Source organism: Schistocerca gregaria, chromosome 11, assembly GCF_023897955.1.
Source record: "Schistocerca gregaria isolate iqSchGreg1 chromosome 11, iqSchGreg1.2, whole genome shotgun sequence".
NCBI lineage: Eukaryota > Metazoa > Arthropoda > Insecta > Orthoptera > Acrididae > Schistocerca > Schistocerca gregaria.
This window is the reverse complement of record NC_064930.1, coordinates 46,174,540-46,200,213: the sequence shown is the minus strand read 5'-3', so window position 1 is coordinate 46,200,213 and position 25,674 is coordinate 46,174,540. Positions and strand designations below refer to the sequence as shown.

The 25,674-nt window shown below is 40.5% G+C and overlaps 1 protein-coding gene across 2 annotated transcripts in view; it reads right to left on the bottom strand.

Moving 5' to 3' along the window:
• The window catches only part of LOC126295202 (zinc finger protein 737-like), a 186,517-nt gene that overhangs the window by 4,767 nt on the left and 156,076 nt on the right, over nt 1–25,674 (bottom strand). The window contains exon 6 of one of the 2 annotated variants that reach the window (XM_049987517.1): nt 20,860–20,908. The exons of the other annotated variant lie outside the window; for it this stretch is intronic. Coding sequence (XP_049843474.1) covers nt 20,873–20,908 — 36 coding nt within the window. The 3' untranslated portion in view covers nt 20,860–20,872. Of the gene's footprint in view, nt 1–20,859; nt 20,909–25,674 lie in introns of those variants that run through there. 2 annotated transcript variants of the gene reach the window in all.

Sequence of the window (25,674 nt, the reverse complement as noted above, 5' to 3'; positions counted from 1 at the left end):
GAAAACAAACGAATTTATTCATAGTTACAATAAAATGGAAAGTAGCTAAAGCTGCTTGTTTCTATTTAACCTACATTTAAGTAATTGCAGCCACTCAAAACGGATAAATTATCACAGGAAATCAGTTCTTCGGCCAGAGTTTTCACCTTTTGCTCTAACTAACCATAATGTCCAAATAGTGGTATCATCCCGGATTATAATATTAATTTTTATCAGATTTTCAAAAAATTAGAATGAATAGGAATGTAATGGTAATTTTTTGTAATAGGCAACTGCTTACAACTTTTTGAGAAAAGCATGTGCTAAGATGTTTTTATTTATCTATTTAATGTAATATTTTGGGTCTATATATCTTGAAACTGAAGTAATCGATATTTTTCCATCTTTGCTCGCTTTCTACCTTTAGTACAGGAAATTGGTCATTTTGAGCAGTTACAATACCCTTCTTAAAGCGGTGCTGTCACCAGCCCAGGGATGATCGGACTTGCTCGATGTTTCCCTCCTGAACGGCATTTGGCAATTCATGTGTGCTGAGACACGGAATATCATCTCATCCAGTCACGTTCCACTCATCTTCGTCATGAACGTGATCGTCACCTCTTTCAGACCTGCATCTGAGTTCTCTCTCCAGGATGTGATAAACATTAAAGTAGCAGGCGCCGACATGCAGTAGTGTTCCTCCAGAGAAAAATGCTTCTGACAGCAAACACAGCTGTACCTAGGTGACCGCAGCGACCACAAGATTTATAGAGCCACAAACCGCCCCACATCCTGGTGACGATTACCGAGAAGAACCGAACAGTTCGTGAATGGCAGCTCACTCGCCAACGAGGCACGCAGTGTCCCGTCAACCGCCCGCGGCGGGAGATTAACATAGGAACAGGGAGTGGGGAGACCTGTTGTCCAAGCTCAATGGCGAGGACGGCAACACTTGTCAGATCGTGGAGACTCTCCTGCGCCAGCGGCATCGCATACCAGTGCTATAGATCCGAAACAATTACGTTAGTGAGCCTGGAGCAAAAGCCAACGTGTTGGCTGACGAATTCGCAATTAACTTCGCGCAGGTGAACGATTTCGTGGATGAGGATCACATCTACTGAGTCGATGGGCAGCTTCAAGTCTTCCTAGCAGCCACACATCAAGAAGGCCTCATCGAGGCAGTCACGGTGAAGTTGTGGCCATCCAGAAGGTTGGCAAAGGTCCACGCCAGATAGTCAGCTACCGACCCATAATCCTGCTACTGTTTCTCTCTCAGTTTCCAGGAGCCTGTATGTGTAAAGACTGATGGAACACGTCACCCAGGAGCGAATCATTGCTGACCGGTTTTCGAAGCGGCCACTCGACTTCTCACCACCTCCTGCGACTGGTAGAGTCGGCGATAAGAGTGTTAGAAACAATGTAATAACTTAGGGCAGTGATCCTCGACGCATCAAGAAACTTCGATTCTGCGTGCGAGTTTTTTTATACTTGGTTTGCTGATGTCACATGGGGTTCCTCTAAGATAGTACCTATCGCATCGAACCTCCCATGTAAGGGCAGAGGATGATACGCCCATGGCTTGGCAGATATGTGAGGCGTCAGTACTCGGCCCCCTGCTGTACTGCCTGTAGACTGCTGATACACTGCAGGGCCACACATTGAATTTCAGTTTGAAATGTTACTTTCTTGTATCAATATTATTTCATCATGAATGATAGCATTTTCATGCAGTTGGTAATTAAAATTTAGAGGATTAAATTATTTTTATTAAAAACGTGATTCAGTATTTCCTTATGAATATTTCTGTTTGTTAATAAATATGTAAATAAAATAAGAAGGAAAAAAGGTGCTACTAGTAATATTTATACCAGCAACTTTGTAATTACCAAACTTTCCCACTACACTCTCATATACTAATGACTATGTTATGTTTGAAATGTTTTGTACGTAAGAGCACTCAGATATCTTGCAATATTCGAAAGCTATACTTTTGAGTTTGTTTGTGAAGTGAGGTATAACGCTTTAGCAAAATGATGTCTGAGCACTGAGCACAAAATCTTATATGAAGGCAATTGAAGAGGACACAGCAGTCCTTAAGGTCTCCTTGTAAGGTGGTACTCTGGTAAGTGCTCACTTTGTTCTCCAGGAGCTCATGGTGGAGACTGATTCACACTAGACGTCAACAGAACAGAATGAAATGCACAGTGAAGCCACCATCAAATGCCGGAGTTTTCCCTCTAGAGAGAATGTCAACACAACGCCGCTTTTCCTATCCCACGACTAAACAATGAAAGCGACAGTATGAAACATTGCCTGTGATTAATATGTCTGAACAGAGCGTCAGAATTAAGAAACTAGGAATAATAAAGTTTATTAGTGGCCAAAGCAAAATTCGTCACGGATGTTTCTGACGAAATTTTCATGGTAAACTGCAGAGTATTGAATCATCAGGAAATGTGTCACTCAAACACTTTCAAACATCTCAGTTTAATTGACAGAGAAAATATACACATACTGACACATCAAACAACATTCAACAGGCAATAAAAAGAGATTTTGTAAATTTTTCATAGCTTTTTTCCTTTCTAAGTACTAAATAATCTAACAAATATCTATTTTCTTTCAACAGAGCTGACGCTTCGTAATGAAAAAACGTTATTTAATTAAAATTGCTTCATAAATTTATATTCATATTTTAACAAAGTGCAGAATTTTGCCCCCGACCAGGTATTGTAGAACCTAAATTATAGTTTGTTTTCCGATATCTTGCCACTCTTGTTGAAGGATATACAACGAAAAAAGTATCCAAGTCATCAATGGAAGACCTGCAACATGCTGAGAAGAAATCCATTACAACAACATGAGTGGGCGCAGTGAAAGTAGGTTTCCCTGCGATGTCAGCAGATGACGAATCCCCTCCACTCAGGACGTCAGCGACGGCAAAATTTTCCCAAGATACACTGACCTTAACAAACCCTTCTATCCTGTTGATAGCCTGCATGAATGCTGTCATTTGAAATTAATTGCACAAGACTTTGCTGTGTCATTCTGTCAGGGATGAATTGGCTTTTCCAACTACATGTCTAACATACACCGATTATCCAAGTTATGTGGGAAGTTTCTTCAATTTACCTTCCTTTTTTACCACATTCAATTAGTTACTTCTTCTTGGACAATATTCCTCTGTCTCTTGCAATACTGCATTCAGGCACAAGTTACAAAGTGCAAGGCTCCTCTACACTCCGTGTATGCTTAAAGTTCTGTATTAGAGAGGTAGATTACAAACTCCCTCATCACATATACTCCACAAGAGTTATTGGCTTGCTAGTCTACAATTATTACAAACTCCCTCATCACATATACTCCACAAGAGTTATTGGCTTGCTAGTCTACAATTATTTTTTTAAGATAAATTTTAATATTCAAGACCATTCAATGTGTTTGACTGTTGGCTATGAGCTTTAGGCTCCATTAAATTCCAACTGATGTTCTATGATCTTTCTTACTTCAGAACACTGTCCATAATCACATGAATTCTCCAGTCTTCTCTTTTCTGATGAATTTGGAACATTTACCTCTCAACAGCATCTCTGAAGAGTTCGTCTTACTATTTCATCAACTTATTTACATACAAAGTCTGGACAAGTTTTAGTACTACTTTATTAGATAATCACAACTGGAAAGCAGCGACATACCCTATTCGATGGTCAGAGATATCACCTCCTTTGACCACTCTTTTCCATTAAGACAGATTTTCCCAACAGGTTCCTTTTTTATTATATATTTTTTGTCTATACACTATTTTTGTGTCTTTATCTTCTTTCTGCCTTCTGGAGTACATATATACTAGTGATAATAAGTAAATTAATTACACTACTGGCAATTAAAATTGATACACCATGAAGATGACGTGCTACAGACGCGAAATTTAACCGACAGGAAGGAAGATGCTGTGATATACAAATGATTAGCTTTTCAGAGCATTCACAGATGGTTGGAGCCTGTGGCGACACCTACAGCGTGCCGACATGAGGAAAGTTTCCAACCGATTTCTCATACACAAACAGCAGCTAACAGGCGTTGACTGGTGAAACGTTGTTGTGATGCCAAGTGTATGGAGGAGAAATGCTTACTATGACGTTTGCGACTTTGATAAGGGTCAGATTGTAGCCTATCGCGACTGTGGTTTATCGTATCGCAACATTGCTGCTCGCGTTGGACGAGATCCAATGACTGATAGCACAATATGGAATCGGTGGGTTCAGGAGGGTAATACGGAATGCCGCGCTGGATCCCAACGGCCTCGTATCACTAGCAGTCGAGATGACAGGCATCTTATGGCTGTAACGGATTGTGCAGCCACGTCTCGATCCCTGAGTCAACAGATGGGGACGTTTGCAAGACAAAAACCATCTGCAAGAACAGTTCGACGACGTTTGCAGCAGCATGGACACCTCGGAGACCATGGGTGCGGTTATCCTTGAGACTGCATCACAGACAGGAACGCCTGCGATGGTGTACTCAAAGACGAAACTGGGTGCACGAATGGCAAAACGTCATTTCTTCGGATGAATCCAGGTTCTGTTTACAGCATCAAGATGGTCGAATCCGTGTTTGGCGACATTGCGGTGGAAGCACATTGGAAGTGTGTATTCGTAAACAGCATACTGGCGTATCACCCGGCGTGATGGTTGGGGTGCCATTGGTTACACGTCTCGGTCACCTCTTGTTCGCATTGAATTCACTTTCAACAGTGAACGTTACATTTCAGATGTGTTACGACATGGCCAGCTCATTCTCCAGATCTCTCACCAATTGAAAACGTCTGGTCAATGGTGGCGGAGCAACTGGCTCGTCACAGTACGCCAGTCACTACTCTTGATGAACTGTGGTATCGTGTTGAAGCTGCATGGGCAGCTGTACCTGTACACGCCATCCAAGCTCTTTCTGACTCAATGCCCAGGCGTATCAAGGCCGTTATTATGGCCAGAGGTGGTTGTTCTGGGTACTGATTTCTCAGGATCTATGCACTCAAATTGCTTGAAAATGTAATCACATGTCAGTTCTAGAATATTTGTCCAATGAATACCAGTTTATCATCTGCATTTATTCTTGGTGTAGCAATTTTAATGGCCTGTACATTCATTCAAACTTAAAACTGTGAAAAGTAAAGAGAAAAAAAAAGTATGTCCTTACTCCCCAGCAAAGCTTCGGCACTGTCGATTACATATATCTATCCAAAACCTGTACCCTCAGGTACTGGATCCTATCGATATAATTTCTCCCATGAACAAAAGATGCAAATATATTGAAACTTAATTTTAGTTTAGATAAAAAGTATTTAGATGCAAAAGGACTAAAAATCGTTCTTCCCATGTGTTCTATGATTCAGTATCCCAAAAAAGTTAGATACTTCCAACACATATCCTTCTAGGAAAGGATTTCTATCATCCTGTCAGCTACTTAAATGAGTGGTTGTTTTAATCTTTTAGAACTATGTTTTAAATTTCCTCATATTGACACTATGTGAATTGGAAAATTTGATGTCTCTCACAGGTAGTATTTTATAACTGCAGATTGTGCCATAAAATTATTTCTGTAACTGTTGTCGTCTCTGGCAATATTACCACACCGTTTTGGCCCATCCCAGGGCACCATCCTTCGATCCCATTACAGACTATACTCCATTACTGTAAATATAATCCTTTTTTCATTATGTCATTGTTATAACATCCTTTTATCTACTATATAACTGCTTCATTTATTTATAAAATGTAATTACTACACTTTCTAACATTTTCCAATCAAGAAATGTTTTCAGAACTTTTTTAACATTTAATTTGTAATGTCACTGATAGAGATTTCGTACTACTTCCAAATAGCTTCTCCAAAACATTACATTGTATTGTCTTTATCTCAAAACAGAATTTTCCCCTCCTCTAGTTTCATGTAACATATTGTTTTTGTTTTTCTTTAATTTGGAACATTTTTAATAAAGTTATTCATTCTACACACGTTTCAGTTCTGCACATAGTTCAGATTTCATATTCCTAAAGAATATATAAATAGATTTACAGCTTTGTTAATCTTGTTTTGTTTAGTTCCTGGATATCTATACTTCCAGTCAACTGTCCTTCCTAGAAAATGCTGGGAAATTCAAAAATTGGCAGGAAATTCAAAATCTGGTGGCAAATTTAAATATAGGCTAATTGTCCTAAGTGGCTTTCTACACTACTATAACATTACATTGGATGTAGGGCTCATATCCTAAGCATAAATTGCCTGAAAATCCACGATGTTGCATTATCCTGCTGGCATTTGTGATGGATGATGTGGAATATGGGCACTGCCCACATTGTTGGCCGATTTAGTGCATTTCCCCTGTTTCTCCCACTTCAGACAAAGGATGTTGCCTTTGCCTGCAGGGCCAAGTGTATATGTCAGATGAAGGATGTCACTCAAGAGCCTGTTGATATACAAAATGTTTCTCACCCTAAAGAAGTAACCCTTTCATCGACAGGAAAAACCTCTTAATATGATTGTCCCAAGCCAGTATTCACACAGACCCACAGGGTTATTTATAACATTCTCTTAACTTACAGAATTCGTGTGGTTTTCACCTTGATTTCACATATATACTGCTTGTCCTAAGTCAATTTCCCCTATGTTTGGATATGTCCACTTGCACTTTGCTGGTAATGCTAATGCTTTCAATGCCACACAAGCCAGAAACGCCCTCCACATTCTGCACCAACACCCTATGCCATTTGGAGCACCCCTTGCTACTGCTGCCACCACACAAGGCAAGTGTATTGAGCACGCCAGAAGTGCCACAGCTACCACCTCTGGCTACCTCGAGCTAGGCAGCTACCAATATGCATTGCTGTCAGCCCTGGTAGGGCTCAGCAATCAGATGACCAACTCATCTGTGTTGCACTGTCACTCATTACACAGAGTCGATTCTACTCAACTGCCTAACATTAACTGTGATCATATAACAATACTTTTAATGAAGTATAAGCCATCCAACCTTATTGGAGGAACATATAAAAAAAAGTGTACTTGCATCCACTCTTATAGAAAAAAGGAGTATGCAATTGAAATATAACTGCATATATATATATATATATATATATATATATATATATATATATATATATATATATAATTATTACCACTAATACGTTTTTGCAAAATCACATGTCCTACATGTTGGACCAGTTCACTTTCAAATAATATATGTGTTTCAACACAGAAAAAAGAATATGGCTCAGGTGCTGGATGATACATAGTGTAATATATTTGTTTTCAACACTGAAAAACAAGGTACAAAAACTGTAACCACAATTTTTACAAAAAGTAATTTAAGAGTATACAGAAATATATACAAAATATATTCCACAGGTTAATATTTTTCTTTTTGTTTACAGCTAATGAACTAACACATTTCCCTTCCAAAAGCTAGGAATACATTTAACACAGCTTATTTAAAGTTGTAATACAGTGGAGAGGCTTTTGCATTTATTCTCTAACTGCAGCTGGGAAGGACATTTATTCACAATTTTTCTATGAGACACAACACTGAACGAAAATACAATCACTTTTGTATGATCAGCAGCAGTGAAACTTACTCACTATACAGACATACACACATGATGTGCAAAACAGTATAACTCATTCACACAGTGTGCAAAACAATATAACTCACACACACAATTAAGTATGCAATCACATGCACAAACAGATATATACCCTGTTTTTATGCACTATGATTAGTGGCCACACTGTGTGATCTACACACACACACACACACACACACACACACACACACACACACACACACACACACACACACACACACACACACACACACACGAATTTTCACCATAGTGCCTAATAACTCCAGTATTCGCCACACCTCTCATCAGGCTGATAACCTTTTTCTAGTATTCTTCACCTAGTGTCTGATACTGTCCACATCTATATAAAGTAACATTGGGTTTGCAAAATGAGTTTTCACAAACTCATAATGGAAGTGGGAAAGGTGAACTTTAAATAGGTCTAGTATACACATATCCACACCCTGTCAAAACTTTGGCCATCTCCACTGTGATGAAACTATTATTCAGGGTTGTGGTGTGTTTAAAATTCAGAATGTCGACACAATGTGCTGCACCATAACACCTATCCCAACAGGTAACTAAGTGAATTTCATGATGTTCTCTGATATTTTACATAGTTTTGCAAAAAATTGCATTATTCATAAGTTTGTAAAAATCTTTCTCAAAATTACACGTTGTGAGACACTTGGTTTTATTGTGTGTTTAACTCAATCTTTCCTTCAGCAAGAGATGTTGCTTGAAGAAATTACTACACAGACTGGGTCTACACAGTTCCAACCCCAAATTGAGACACTGCTGGAGGTTACAATGATGTAGTATGTACCATGTTTTTGCCTCCTGCGATGTCATCAGCTACTGGTAGCAACCATTTGCTGGAACTCACCACTCTCCACACAATGGTAAATTGCTGTGCACATCATTAAAACTAATAGAGTGCACCAAATCTATCACCTAAACATACTCCTGAACTTGCTGGCACATATTTGATTTTTTTACCCAGTCTGGCGATTTCCTTTTCAGACAGCAAACAAAACCCTTAATAAAGTAGAGGTTATTACTCAGTATGCCTGTATATGTTTACATCCAAAAACTTGATGCAGCTCAAACCATCTAATGCAATGAACTTTTCAAACATTCATTGATTATTTGCATTGGCATGTCTATGGACATACTGACACACTGCCACGAATCCACATCTGAAATTAAAACAAAGTGACTACATCAGGGAGGAGTTCAGTGTTGACATGTGACTTTTTCAATATTTTGTACCACAAAAAACTTGGAATTAGCACTATTAGGCAAGGTGCAGACTGTATGTTCCAGGCAATCACTCTGAAATAAACTGGAAATATCTGCAAGTAAGTGCACATCTGTATCCATACAAGCTTTGCTAGGTTCTGCCACAACTTTCTGGATACTTATGCTCTGCATTCGATATGGCAATGCCTAAATGTAGGGTGGATAATACGGTTATGTACCAGCAATGTGTTTTTATTGAGCTTCTCCAAAAAATCAAAATATTTGTATGGGGAAACCCTCTCCTTCGTTATGAGCTGAAACTTAGCATCATCAGGAAATGAAGCTCCAGGAAGATTTAAATCATTCTTACTGATCTTCTCACATATTTCCTGTAGATGTACTTAATCTTTGAGCATTCCATAATCAACCAAAGGCTCTACTATAAACTGAACGTCATACTCATTAAATCATGGATAAAAATGGGAGTTGGGAGTATAAGTTGTCAATTAGAGTTCAATGATCTGTATGTGGTATTCCCACTTCTTATCCTACAGCTGCCCACAAGTATAACACTCTAAGACTTTCCTGTACAGTAATTTATCCTCCTACATTTTCGTCACAAGAACGATGATGCTATAAATATCGACAACATTGCTTGCAAGGTTTTCGAACTCTGAGAGCAACCAGTCCACACGACTGTCTCGAATGTACAGACTAAAATGAGGAAGAGAAGTCATGCACACATGCCACTTGATATGCTGCTGCAAAAGGCACATACCATTCTGTAACAGTGATATATGAGGCAGTATGATCACCCTCACAACTAGCCACAGGAGTGACAAGGCATTCAGAATCGGTGTATACAGCAAAGAATACTCGTTCCTTCGAGAGAAAATTCTTAAAATTGAAGAATTCATGCTGCTCAGTAGGTACTGCTACATGTACCAGATTCTTGGTAGAGAAAGCCAACAGATACTTTGTTAATCTCTCACTTGTTTTACAAGCTAAGACAGAGTCATCAACAGAACTGTGTTCTAGAACCGTAGAATAAATTTCCTGTTTCCATCTATGATCACGAAAGTGATAGGTCCCTAGTCCACTAATTTTAGTCAGCAGCCACCTTATTCAGATCTACAGCAAACTATGATAAAACATCAATATAACTAGTGGTCTATCTACATTAAAAATAAGAAAATAGGCTATACTGAAAAGTATTATGCACATACTTACACGAAACATGTGCTAAAAATACGATGAGGTGTGCCTGTTTTAAAACATGTCCTAATATACTGAAACCATAGTAGCATGATCACAGGGTAAATGTAAAATCAGGTAGCATCAATGCATACATACTGATGGGGAAAAGTCGCTACACGAACAAGGATGGTTCAAATGGCCTGAGCACTATGGGACTTAACATCTGTGGTCATAACTCCCCTAGAACTTAGAACTAGTTAAACCTAACTAACCTAAGGACATCACACACATCCATGCCCGAGGCAGGATTCGAACCTGCGACCGTAGCAGTCACGTGGTTACGGACTGAGCGCCTTAACCACGAGACCACCGCGGCCGGCACAAAGAAGGAGCTGTGCAACATAGATGAAAGCTGACAGCCATGTTTCTACATCTTGGGATATGATGTCTATTTAGATTTCGCGCTAGTAGTGCTGCAACTATGAGGATGATAATCAGCTTTGCTTTAAATATACACTTTAACGGTTGTGAGTGTTAGTTTCTTTGGGACTGGAAGTGGTGAGATAATGTTAGTGAAGAATGCCTTCGATGCGACAAAGACGCCCTTGTCAGCACCTCACTGAGATTGAATGGGGTCGTGTAATAGGGTTACAACAGGCTGGATGCTCTTACTCTGGTGCTGCAGAAAGATGTGACAGGAATGTAGCCACTGTACATGACCGCTGGCCGCTCTGGTACTGAGAATGTACGGTTGTAAGAAAACCAGGCTCCAGATGACCGCATCGAACTACCGAGAGGAAAGACCATAATGCTCAGCATCATACTGCATCTGCAGCAGTAATCTGAGCAACAATTTGGATCACAGCGACACAAACAACCGCTACAGATCAGTTACTTTAACGACAGCTGCCTGTTGGACGACCTGTAGGGTGCAATCCACCGACCCCGAACCACTGCCATTTGCGAGATCAGTGGTGTCAAGCCAGAGCACAATGGAGGAGAAGGTGAAGGTGTGTCGTGTTTTCTGATGATAGTTGGTCCTATCTCGGTGCCAATGATGACTCTGTGTTGGTTAAAAGAAGCCCAGTTGAGGGCCTGCAACCAACCTCTCTGTATGCTAGACGCACTGGACCCACACCTGGATTTATGGTCTGGGGTGCTATTTCGTATGACAACAAATGTACTTTCGTTAATATCCCACTCACCTTGACTGCGAAATTGTACGTCAGTCTGGTGATTCCACCTGCTGTATCGTCATTCATTAATAATATTCTGTGGATGTTCTCCAACAAGATAAAGCTCGCCCACATACCGCTATTGTCACCCAACATGCTCTATGCTCTACAGACATCTCTGTTGATCCATCATGGCTGGGGGACATCGATTGGTAAGTAATTTTCAATGTGAATGTAATTCGCCAACAGCTATATACTTCAAGATATTTTACTTTATTCTGAAAGCAGCCAGTTAAAGCATTTCATTTTGCAATCTTGAGACCCCATAGGTTTCTATCCAAATTAACGAACTTGCCGTATAACGCCATAAATAACTTGATATCGGAATTCCAATCGTTATACAATTGGTTTATACGAAGCTCAACATGCTGCCTCGACCTGCTTAATCACCAGGTCTGCATCAAGTCAAGCCCATATTTGACATCATCACATGACAACTACAGCATGATCCACAAACAGCATTACCGATCCTTGAATTGGGTGACCAAGTGCAACAGGCATGGAATTCCATTCCAACAACTAATGTACGCCACCTGTACTAGACAAAACATGCATGTATGCATGCTTGCATTCAAGGTTCTGGTGGTTATTGATTAACCACTATTTCATATTTGCATTGGCTTATCTTCTACTTACATTAACCTGTGATGTTGAAATGTTAATCGCTTAAAAGTGTTCCCTAAACAAACGTATTCCTGAAATTTCATTACTTTACATTAATTTTTTGTATTGCTGTTTTTTCCGCTGGTGTACTCAAAATATGGTGTAAACTGGGCCATTGTGTTGACAGAGTAATGTTGTTAACAGCGCTACGTTTGATAACAAACTACTGCCCATATTCAACTATATAATAGTATAACATGCAATGAAAGAATAATACACTAAATATGTTATTATTTTGTCATTAAGAGCCCTCTGTGGAGACACCCGACCATCCTCTTCCTCACCCCCAGCAGGGAACCCACGTTCGATCCTGGCAATGGGCAGTGAAGTCCCATACCTGTTAACATGGCGAGTTTACAATGGTACCAATGTTGCTATCTACAGTGCTATAATCCATGAACGTCTAATTTCTTGTGTTGGTACTGCACTTGATAATCTGCTGACTGTCTTTAAAATGATTAGAAGATAAGTTTCATGTGACATGTTTAGTCAGTATGATGTGAGTATTGTGAGCTGGGAGGAGTGGAATGTGGTTTGAAAATTTTATAATGTCACTTATGTTCACGATTGTTTACAGGTTTCATGAAAATATATGTCAATCAAAATATCCATGGGTGTACTGCCGGTCTATAGTGTCCAACGGGCACAATATTTCGGTGATCAAACATGTCGCCATCATCAGGTGAACTGACGGACTGAGCTCCTGTGAACGTGCCGGCACGGAGATCCGTACGCTATGGCTGCTCGGTGGAACTGGGTTCGGTCGCGGCGGCGGCCGATTTAAATACCCTCCGCCCGCGGCGCGCTCCCTCCGCCGTCCGCACCCCGCCCCACGGTAGCGCGGTGGAACAGATTGCGACGGCGTCTGAGATGACGTCGGTGTGATGGCTCTGTCCGCCGTGGTCGTCACAACTATGCGTTTGCTCGATTTACTCTTGATTAACCCAATCGCTGGTTCCCATGCCTTGCTAAGATTATAGCCACAGTCACGGTTTATGAGGTCGTCATTGGTGCGAATTTCGATGGCCTCTCTAACAACGCTGTCCCACTCTCACCGGTGGTAGCGAATTTGTACATGGAGAACTTCGAGGAGGAAGCCCTGTCGTCATCCGAATGCAAACCTACTTGCTTTTTCCGTTACGTGGACGACACGTTCGTCATCTGGCCACATGGTATGGATAAACTCCTTGACTTCCTTACACATCTAAACTCCATACACCCCAACATCAAATTCACTATGGAGACTGAAACGGAGTTTAAATTACCTTTCCTTGACGTCTTGATCAAGAGAAGGGCTGACGGCACCCTAGGTCATGGGGTGTATCGGAAGACAACGCACACTGATCTGTATTTGCACGCAGACAGCTGCCACCACCCCTCACAGAGGAATGGGGTACTTAAAACTCTAGTACATAGGGCGCGCACTATCTCTGACGCAGAGAATCTACCCCAGGAATTGGAACATCTGAGAACTGTATTTCGAAACAATGGGTACTCAGAGTGGCAGATTCAACGTGCTCTCCGCCCAACCACTGCAGCACAACCTGTTGATATGGATGAAGTCACGAGGGAGGAGGTAGGCACTGCATTTATTCCATACACAGGCGCACTCTCGGGGAAAATCGCCCGCATTCTGAAGAAACACCGGGTCGGAACTGTGTTTTGTCCTCCGAATAAAACTGGTGCAGTGGTGGGGAGCGCCAAAGATGGCCTCGGTTTGAGGAAGGCCGGCGTGTACCAGATTCCGTGTCAATGTGGCAAGTCGTATATTGGTCAGACGATGCGTACCGTTGAGGATCGATGCCGTGAACACCAGAGGCACACTCGACTGATGTATCCGAGCAAGTCGGCGGTCGCTGAACATTGTTTGTCGGAAAATCACGCTATGGAGTATGACCGCACGAGGATTCTGGTACAGACGTCGAGATACTGGGACAGCGTTGTTAGAGACGCCATCGAAATTCGCACCAATGACAACCTGATAAACCGTGACTGTGGCTATAACCTTAGCAAGTCTTGGGAGCCAGCGATTGGGTTAATCAAGAGTAAATGGAGCAAACGTATAGTTGTGACGACCACGGCGGACAGAGCCATCTCAGACGCCGTCGCCATCTCAGACGCCGTCGTAATCTGTTACACCGCGCGACCGTGGCGCGGGGCGCGGACGGCGGAGGGAGCCATAGCATACGGATCTCCGTGAAGGCACGTTCACAGGAGCTCAGCCCGTCAGTTCACCTGATGATGGCGACATGTTTGATCGCCAAAATATTGTGCCCGTTGGACACTATAGACCGTCAGTACACCCGTGGATATTTTGATATTATCAAACACGCCGGGAGAAACTCAAGAATCACAAAATATATGTCATTTAGGAGTTTTATGAAATGATGATGCTAATGACATTCAGGAAAGCTTTTAAAATGTTTTCTATAGTGTTGTGGTAATGATATTAACACGAGTGTATTGAGAAGTTCTTGTGATCCTGAGGTAAAAGCGTATATTACACAGGACATTACAATGAAACTTTCAAACAATTACAATCATTTAATCAAAAAAGCGATTTCCTGTACTACAGCACTAATTAACAACTATTATACTTGATCCCTTGGTCACAAACCATTTACTTTTTAGTTTGCTTTCAAAGAAGTATTTTGTAGCTGTACCTTCTACCTTTGTTATTACAAAGGTTACTTTGTTCATCTATTTGTATAGGTATTCCAGCTGTCATGAAGAAGAATGCATGAGTATACACGGTTTTGTTGCGCCATAGTTCCATCTTTCATAGCAAATGGCTCTTGCAACCAAAGCAGTCAAATGACGTCATTGGTGGATGTCTCAAGACCTCTCAAACACAAAGCATGCTGAGGCAGGAACGATTATTCAGTAAGCTGTAACTGTAGAAGACACCTTCCAGAGCCTCTGAAAAGAGAAATTGCTACATCTTATGGCATGGGCATGGCTTCTGGAGATGTCAATATGAGGGGAAAGCAGGACCAAATGCTGTCATGATTGCCCAACAGAAATTCCTGGCACCTCCAGACTGTTATCCTGTGGTGGCCAGGAGCATTGTGGTTTCAAAACCTCTACCTGGTCAGGCTTGCTAATATAGCAATTTAACTCAAATGGACATTATGAGGTTATCACTAGCTATTAGCTATAAGGGAAGATCCATACCAGTCTTCAAATAGAGATGAATCAGGAAGCTACCATCGCTGGACTCTGTCTAAAATAGCACATGTCTCCGCTCCTACTAAGTCTCAATGAAGTCCACCTGGTACTTCGCCAGTGGTGGGACACCCACTCAGTATGCCAACTGACGTTAGTCTCCTTCTGGTGGCCTGAGGGTTTGGGACTGGGCCTTCTAACTGTCCAACTGCCATAGCCTCAGCAGGAAAACACTGTCACTGTTCATCATCCTGAGCAGGGACACATCACTGCCGTCATCCATGCTGTTGTTTGACTCCACCTGCCCCAGTGTGCTTCAAACTGAGCAGCATAAAGAGATCAGCTGCTGTGACTGCCCTTTCTGCCCACTGCTGGCTGCTGCTCACCAGCTGGCGTTGGCACTTCTGATATTGTGGTGACTGCACCATTCCGCAGGCTTCATCATTGCCTGAGGGAACACACAATGCACTGTCTGTGCGATGGGCCACTGATGACACCAGAAGGCCTCTGCAGACCGAAGCATGCATACATCACGAAGGATGGTTGCCACCTCTTCAGCACTATCTGCACTGCAGTAGCTTGATAGCAAATTTATGGATTATTCAACCAGTACGCTTTCCGAGATGAACCACCACAAAAACTACGACAATCCCATTGGAACGAGGCCCTGGGTGGTGAATTGCAAACATCATGACCTGCCAGCTAGCCACATCATCCACCATAGTGATCATGCATCCCAGATTCTACAGTTTCAAGTTATGTATATATTTGAGTGCTGTCTGCTCAGCCAGACACGTCCAACAGGATAGACAGCTCTCAGATATATACTTTTCTGTAAAAGCACGACAGGTCCTTGACGTTTGCGTCAGTGCAGATGCATTAATATCGTCTGAATTCAGTAATTTGTGCGTAGATGGCTGATGGAAGAGAGACATTGCGTGGCAGAGTGCAGTAAGTCATAAATTTGAGCCAGTGAGTGACTGTGTCCAGATGGCCGAAGCGATTAAGCAACCACTTATACAAAGCAGTAAATCTGGATTCGAGTCTGGATTCAGCACAAATTTTCATTTCCCATTGCATTACCACAGTTCCCTGTGCAGCTGAATGGTCACAAATTCCCGCCAACCACTTATCTTTCTTTCCCCATTCTATATTTTATATGAAAGTTCCAAATTATTCAAGTAACAGCTATAACGCTTGACCATATGCTTAGAAATAATTATTTTTTTTTTTAGATTACTCTTACAGAAGTGTTTTACACATGTAGGCTTTGAACTTTAAAGTGCAAATATTATCTTGTTTATTTAGTTGCCTCGATATTCAATTTCTCGTGCAAAAGAATCAGTCAGTTTATTCTGTTTCAAGATGTTTTTAAGAAGTTAACCGATTTTCAGATCTAATTTGTCTAACGCCAGTCACATATCGAATGTACCTCTTGTGCTGCTTTTTGCTGTTTGCTAGCAAGTATTTTACCTTTGTGTAAAGCGCGAGGTGGTACATACCAGAAGTAGTCTTCCCTTTGTGCTTTCTATCATTCTGCTTCTGATGAGATGTTTGATGAAATTCTTCTTCTGTTATATGCCCAAAATATTTATGTCAACCTGTGTAATGTTTTAAAACTATTTTCAGATGTGTCTGTACTGTCAGATTTTTAGTTTGTCTTTTTCGGTTAGCAAGAAAATCGTCAGATCTCTAATATGTTACGCAAGAAGAATGCTGTGGGAGTGGAAAAGATGTGTCGAGTTTGTCTCGAAAATTATTTCTTTTTGTAATCTGTCATTTACGAGGGATAGTTTTAGAGGGATGAGAATTAGTTTTCATAATTTTGCCTGTCAGAATAACTTCGACGTTTATCTGCAGCGCTACTATCCCATTTTCCATTCGTTTGTTCATTTTTCTTGCCAAGTATTGGTAGACCCACACTGCTTCCTGTTCTGGAACATCTATCCCCGTTCTTATTTTAAAGCGTCTTGCATTGGAAATGAAAGTATTACACATAGCTTCGGGTTTCAAAAATTCTTCTGAATAGACAACTATTTACCATTTCTTTGTAACGTTCACGCCAGTGTCATCGCTGTTCCTGTTGGTTCGATGAACCCTCTGCCAAGCACTTAAATGTGAATTGCAGAGTGGTCATGTAGATGTAGATGCTTGTGGCTGTCGTCGTCTTGAGTCTACTGTACGCTGTGATTACACGCAGACATTATGCCACAATGTGCCTCGTTTCCGTCACATACCACTGCAATTCGTTGTACAGTTACTAGTTATCGTTTGGAACAAATATCTCCTGTAATTCGAATTATGCGCTGAAGTAACTTTTTTGTGTTGTAGGAAACCTGATTTTTCTGTTTTCGTTATTGGCATTTCAAGTTCATTTTCATTTCAAATAAGTTCATGATTAATATCTCGTAGGCCTTACATCTCAACAAATAAGTAAATAACGAAACAATACATGAAACGCCTATGCAATTCCGTAAGGTCAGTTTTGGATAAAGAATAAGATTATAACGTAACCCAACGCACTCTGGGTATAAATACTGGACAAGATCCTCCAATACGGCAGTCTCAGGTAGCACTTGAAGAAGGCAACAAGTTACGTTGCTGAAATATTGTGCCAGAGCGACACAAACATTCGGCAGTAGACCCCATTATTCCACAAGCCAATAAGATTATACTTTAATTTCCTTCTCTTTTTTTTACATATACTTTTTTGGGTTACACTATTTGTTACTTATGTACCAAAATATGACTGTGATTTGTGATGGCTACAATGTTTGATAAAGATGTTTACAAGTTTTTTTATATTTGTTTGCATTTAAAATATTTGTCTATTACATAAATGCTCTGTTAAATTGCGTTTGGTCTAGTTTCACTCGAGTGTTAGGTTTTACTGTCACATGGTTTGATAAACTGTTCTCAATGAGGTTCAGCTTTTTTTTGTGCTACCACTGTAATAGACTAGTTCTATTCTTTCATTTCCAGGGATTTTATTACATAACGGTTCCGTCTCTAATGACCTCGTTGTCGACGGGACGTTAAACACTAACCACCACCACCATGTAATGATTATTTTAGTGGCAGCTATTAAGATCAAGAACTTTGGCGAGACATACTCGTTTATACTTGTTTCTAAGTTTCTGTGAAGTTTCAGTGAGAATTTCTGCTTTCATGTTAACGTGTCATGGACTAAATGGTGGATAAAAAATCTTAAAAATTCCTCCAATTTTTAAAAGTATTGTACCTTCTGGACAGTGTAATGTATTCCCTTTATGATAAATGTACTGACAGTTTTATGTTTTGATTAATGTTAATTCCCACTCTTAAAACAGAAATTGCTTAATATGCTTATGCAGTGGTGTTGATGCACTGCATTTATTTGTTTTACTATTACGAATCTCATAATGATCATCCGAGTGTTTGAGATATTGTACCTTTTCAGCAACTCACTTTACAATATCTGGCTTTGGTGATGCGATATTCTGAAGTGAATTCTAAAGGCCAGCAAAGCATTTTGTTGTGCACATATGTTTTTATATTTTTGTTATTGCAAAGTGAACTGAGACTGACGAAACTCAGTTACACTTTAAATATAAGCTATTTAAAGGATCCCTTCACCTGTGTCTCACAAGTCTTTTCGAAAGTGTGAATGATGAACAACTCTACATTTCGGTAAAAACAGTGATCCTTTCAAGTTAATAATTTTTATCTCTTCATTTGTCATTAAGTTTAACCTTCTGTGCCTAGTTGTTGTAGCGAGGTACATTTGTCGCTACAGGAAGTGCTGTTTTGGTGCATCAGAGTCCAAGGGCAGCACTAAGATCTTACAAAGTTACAGCATAGGTCAGTATTTATTCAATAACTAAACAGAAGGGGTAAGGAGAACGCCTCCCACACCTACCTGCACATACTTGTGAGTTTTCTTTGGTAATTTGATTCTGATAAAGAGAAGATGTCTTAGACCAATGGTCTTCAGACTAGGTAGTACCACAGGCCACAAACTCCTCACTGTTACTGTGTACAGGTCGCGGCAAGGGAAGAAAATTCGACATCACTTGTTTCACAAAGATTCATTTTATTTATTTTTTATGTTTTTCTTATTTTAAAACATGTTCAGTGGACTAATGACCAAGGTGAAGAAGCTCACTGACGCAAAGCATGTACTGTAGAATACCCAACCCACTGATGACTTAAACAATGCTGTTCCCCACAGGCAGACATCCAGCTCTTGTTACTGCAACTACTCTGTTGTGGAACTGTGACACTTGAAAAATAATGTTCAGTAAAATAAGTTATTATTTCGAATACGGGTCCCTCTTCCAGAGTTCCAGCTAGAATGGCGTGACTCAAAAGCTGTATAAGGGCAGACTCACTCCTTTCCAGACAAGAGTGAAAGATAAGTAAAAACGTTTACTAGAACGAACAGTGAGTACTCAGCCACCATCATATCAACTGTGTCAGCTGCGTTTTGTCCATTCCTTGTTTAGGACATCTGCAAATCAGCCTCTTTTGGGTTTTGTCTCTGTTATGGAGCAGAAGACACAACCTTGATGTTCTTGAGACAAGGAACTCCATCTTATGGGGTGTGCCAATGTAACCGATACTAATGCTATAATCACAGACTGTAGTGATAACTCTCAACTGCCTATGACACAGTATTCTATGACTGTGGACCCTGTCATAATCATTAGTCCTATCCTACCTTCAAGCCACTTGGCATGCTTTACATTGCAGAAACTTGTATAGTCCCATGAACACAGGTGACTGGATTTCATGCTGGGGTTTGAAGAGTTTTTCCTATGAATACAATGTTTCTCTGTTGGTATCACAATGCTGAAAACATTCTACTGTGGTGTCTCTTTCACAAATTATACATATTTGTTCTCTACAAGTTATTATTTTAGACATAGTTTAATACTGTCTGAAGAGAAAATGGCTACTGGTAGCAATGTAAAAAGCTAATGGATGTTTAACAATTTGAATTATAGCAATATCTGTTGGAAATCAATTGATCAGATGCTACAAAAAGAAGCTTCACTTAAAGACCTCCTACAGTGGGATATTCATGTACTCCGATTACTTCTTTTACATGAAAAAATGAAATGTCATGTGACGAGGGCCTCCCGTCAGGTAGACCGTTCGCCTGGTGCAAGTCTTTCGATTTCACGCCACTTCGGCGACTTGCGCGTTGATGGGGATGAAATGATGACTATTAGGACAACACAACACCCAGTCCCTGAGTGGAGAAAATCTCTGTCCCTGCCAGGAATCCAACCCGGGCCCTTTGGATTGACAGTCTGTCATGCTGACCACTCAGCTACCGGGGCGGACCTTTTTTACATGAAACATCTACATCAGATAGCTCTCTCATGTGCATTCACTGTAATCAAAGATTTAAAACTACATAGATGTGCAACTTCACTACTCCACCTTGCAGAAACATATAGGAATAATAAATGAGTGGCATATGTTAGTAGCCTATGTGGTACACAGCACTATCTTATCCCTTACAGATAACACCCAGTTAATTAATTTAACCTTATTAAATGGACAACTTCTTCATAAACATCAATAAATGAAGACTTTTAGTAACAGGAACAACATTTATATTCAAAACGTAAATGAGCAACATGCATCAGAAAATTGTTTTTCCACTTTTATATTTTAATGATGAGCTGCATTTTTATCTTTAAATGACACTTCTATCATTTTCCAGAAAACGTAGTTCAGTCAAATAATTCCAAACATAGCGAACCATTTTCCAGAAAACTTACTTTAGTCAAGTAATTCCAAACATAGCGAACTGCAATTCTGCAAAGGACACAATGTACAAATCAGTCACAATTATCCAAATCTTCCCAAAACAAAAACAAAAAAAAACACTTTTGCGGTAGTCATATGCATTCGTGAAACCATACTTACAGTTGGGACTACTGCGGTGACATGCAACTCGCTTGATCTTTATCGCAACAGAACTGAGTTTGTAGTGGCAGCGTAAACACATACCCTCCATTAGCAATATGCACAAAGGAATAACAAGGAGCAGCGATATGATTATTTGATCATAAGGAGTCCAAGGGGCTGAAAATCCTGGTAGACTATTAGCACAGTACAGGTATAGTACATTCCTGTGGTCAAGTTCTTTCAAGTGGGTCGAGGAGTTCAAATGTGGTTGGACAAAATTAACCCACAAACAGCAACACAAACAGTCTGTAAACTTCCACAATGGCCAACACAATGGAGAAAGCTGAATTGACGGTTTTGATGAACAGGCGGATTACTATCGATGGCATAGCTTCTAGAATGAATATCAGTCATGATTCTGCTGATACCATCATCCGTGATGAACTTCGCTTCCATTAAGTTTTTTTTTTTCATGGCCGCCATGACAACTCACTGAAGAACACGAACTTAGGAGTCTTAAGAACACAAACTTAGGAGTCTTTAAGTCAGCCAATACTTTCTCGAGCATTAAAACAGAGAAGGCGAGCCAGTTTTGGAAATAATAGTGATGCATGACGAAACATGGGCTCATCTCTATGAGCCAGAATCAAAACGCCAGACAATGGAGTGGAAGCACCCAGAATCACCAGTGGAGAAAAAATTCTAGTCTGCAGAAAAGATTATGGTGAAAACCATCAACAGAGACTATTAGTATGCATTGTTGACTAACGAACTTAAACCAACAATTCGCAATAAAGCTTGAGGTCTTTTGTCACGGGAAGTTTTCCTGTTACACAGAAACACCCATCCTCCCATGGCTCACCTCACCCTTGACACAATCCAGGAATTGTGTTTCGAACCACTGGAACATGTCTTACAAAAGATTATTCTGTCTTAGACTTCCTTCGTTTGGGCCGCTCAAAAACGCATAGCGAGGTCACTGGTTTTCCTCAGACACAGATGAGCTGCAAACCATTGGCTTCACAACCAACTGCAAACCTTTTCGGCAGACATACACAAGCTTGAGGACTGCTGCACTAAGTGCATTTCAAAGAAGGCAGACTATATTGAAAAATAATGTGTAAATCAAACTGTAGTTTTCAAGTAAATGTAATGTATCATCAATGTTCCGAATAATTTTTGACTTGCCATCATAAAACTGTACCCTCGTCACTTATGTTTCAACATGGGCTCTAGTGAGCATTGATGTCGGTCTAACCATGTACTGATTCGTCCTTGAACATTAAACAGGACCATTCAGACAGAACTACCAGTCATGCTGAAGTCATTTATGAAACAGGTATGTCACCTATTATCGTCTGCTGAAAATTTTTGTTGGTTACATGACAGAAATGTTATTTTTGCTACAACAGTGTGTGTGTGTGTGTGTGTGTGTGTGTGAAATAGACAACTATCAAATTAATGGTGTTTTTTTTAAATTAGTAGCTTGACATCCAGTTACTGTGAAACTCGCACACAGTGAACTATGTACTTCCTGTAGCGTATCGATTACACTCGCTAAAAAATATTTGAGAGCTGCAACAGAGACAGCTGCAGGTGGGTGAGAGTGTTATGCATTGCAAAGCAAAACCCGGCCAGGTGGCGTTGTGAAGCAGAGTCAGCTGGGTGCGGTATAGCAATGGTCGTCTTTGCAGCACGCTAGCGGAAAGATGGAATCCTTTCCTCACTTGTAGACATGGAAGAGTTTAGAGTACGTATCTTAAGTGTATTAGTGCACAGACATTCCCATTCGTACACTAAATTATTCTCATCTCAGTATCACAGCCTAAACCACTAGCTTGTGACACACAGAGTGACATGCCAGAGTGCAGTATGGGCTCCGCTGTTCGACCACGAGACAGGGCAGCCTGCCATGAGTCACAAAGGAGCCTGGAGACCTCCACCAGGCTGTTACTGATGTACTACGGCCGAGAGACAGAAAAAAATATTAATGAAACAAATTTACTCTCGTACTGATGTCTCATTTCACTCTCCACGACAATCTTATGGGTCATTAAAGACTGGTGTCAGAACATTAATATCACCTTGTCAGATGTATGAGCCTGCAACCTTTGGTACAGTGATTAAAAAAATTATTTGATTCTGGTCATGGAGTAGTAGTTTGATGGTCATGTATTTTGTGAAGTAGATATTATTGCAAGTAGAGTTTAATCGCTCATTTTTCCCTTAAGGCACCAAGGATGTGCAGGCATTTTTGGGAGATTTTCGAAATATGGATCAGACGGAAGTTTGGTTTGATAAGGAATTACTGACTGTTGCAAAACTGATAGTGACAGGTTAAAAAAACTTATGTAGGGTATACAGAAGTACCTAATGGAGCCAATACATTTGAAAGATTTAAAGAAGGGTCAATTCAAAGAAACGAAATCGAGCCAGACACTGTAGGGAACAATTAGGGCTGACAACAAAGAAGAATATGGAAACAGTGGAACAATTTGCATGAATGAATGAATGAATGAATGGGGACAGGATGCTGCAGTTCATGAAATTATTTTCCAAGAAACTGAGCAGAGGGCGCTCGACACTTTTTTTAAAAAGGTTGCATGCAGTAATATCATGTGTGGTCAGGTGTCCGATAGATTCCTGCACAACAGTTCAGTTAGCTATAGAGTGTGAAGAGATTGAATTGTTAACTGGAATGCTTGGTAAACGGACAGTGTTTGCAGCTAATATACCATGTTTCAGGTGTCGACAAATGGGGCACATAAGGATGCAATGTCCCCAGTCTCTAGATAATGTGAATAAAGTAAGACGAAATAATAGTTTTAGAAGTAGAGGACCAGGCTGGAGTAGTCTCAGGACCACCTACGGTCCATCCCAGTAACATTAGATGCTACAAAATCGTATGAAGAGGTGGCTTGTGAGATAAGAGTAATAGTAGGGAAGACAGGTTGCAGGACATTGTTGGACACAGGGGCGCATGTGTCAGTCGCATGTGTCAGTCGCCAGTAGTGATCTGGTGAAATGTAAGTAATGGGACCCACCACAGTGTAGACCAGGGCTTCACAACATACGTGCTTGCGGAGCAAGCTGTGAGCATCAAGGCGCGAGCACGGAGCAGCGCGATCACGCTACCCCCACTACCAGACCAGAGCAGAGAGTGGGGAGAGTCACGTGGGGCACCCAACAGCTGCCGCCAGTCAATGTAAATCCGCGGACACCTGCAGGGATATTACTCACGAATTACTACTGCGACAAATGAAACAAATAAAGGAGAATGTACATGTGCCACATAATTTCATTAGCTTAGTGTATGCCTCTATATTCGTATTAATTTGTAAACTGTTACACAATAAAAGGTGTCACTGAAGTGTGGGATTCTCGGTTATCTTGTACTTTTTTTCCTTTACAATTGCGTCTATGTTCGGAGTAATTGTTCTTGTGCATTGTAGGCACAGTGTGCAGTTTAAATTGCGATCAGACAATGCGTTTCTCAGGCGAGTCTTGTTACATTTCATTGCAGAGAACAATTGTTCACGAACATACGTAGAACCGAACATTGATCTTATTGTAGCCGCCAGTTTGTGCAAACGTGGAAATCTATCCTGAGGGAAGTGTCTGTAGAATTCCAAAATGTTTTTCTTGTTCTGAAATTTCTCTCTGTATTCTCTGTCACATTGCAGATCAATAATTTCTAGTTGCAGCTCAGGACGAATCTCTTCAATATTCGCTGAATATGGAGAGGAGAACAGATCAAAATCACTGTCTAGTGCTGTCAGATCTTGAAAGCGATGATCAAATTCTTCCTTAAGGGCAACTAAACTACGTGAATAACGTTCACAGTCTTTGTGAACATCTTGCATGGATGATAATTTAGGAAAATGAGCTAGATTTCCTGTTTCCAGCTGACTCACCCAAAGTGTCAATTTAATTTTAAAAGCTCGTATTCGATCTATGAAATGAGTAATTAGCAGATCTTTACCTTGTAGTGAAATGTTCAAAGCATTCAGATTGTTAGTTAAATCTGCTAAGAACGCGAGATCACATTTCCATGAAGGCTCTTTCAGTTCAGGAACACACATGTTATTTATTTGCATGAATATATTTATCTCATCTAATAGCCAAAAAAATCGATTTAATAATTCGCCACGACTAAGCCAGCGGATCTCGCTGTAATAAGACAGGCTACCATGCTGGCTTTCTACATCCCCAAGAAAGATTTTAAATTGCCTGTGTTGTAGCCCATGCTTCCTTATATAATTGGTTGTACGAACAACAACACTCATCACATTTTTTAGAGTGATACTCTTTGGACATAAGTTTTCCTGGTGGATCACATAGTGAACGCCCCTTATTTCATTCGGCATGGTCAGTTTTTGCATTTTCTCCTTCAACAGCGCAACGAAAACTAATTTTTTCCCTGTCATCGCTGGTGCACCGTCTGTAGACACTGAAACTAAAGAATTCCACGACAAGCCTATATTTTCAACGCTTGCTTCAACACTACTTAAAATGTCACCTCCGGTTGTAGTGTTCTTCATGGCTACTACATCGAGGAGCTACCCCTCACCTGAAGATCTCTATTAACACCTCTAATAAATATGGCAACCTGCGCTGTTCCAGTGATATCAACACATTCATCCAGAGCTAGAAAATACGCCTTAAAATCTTTA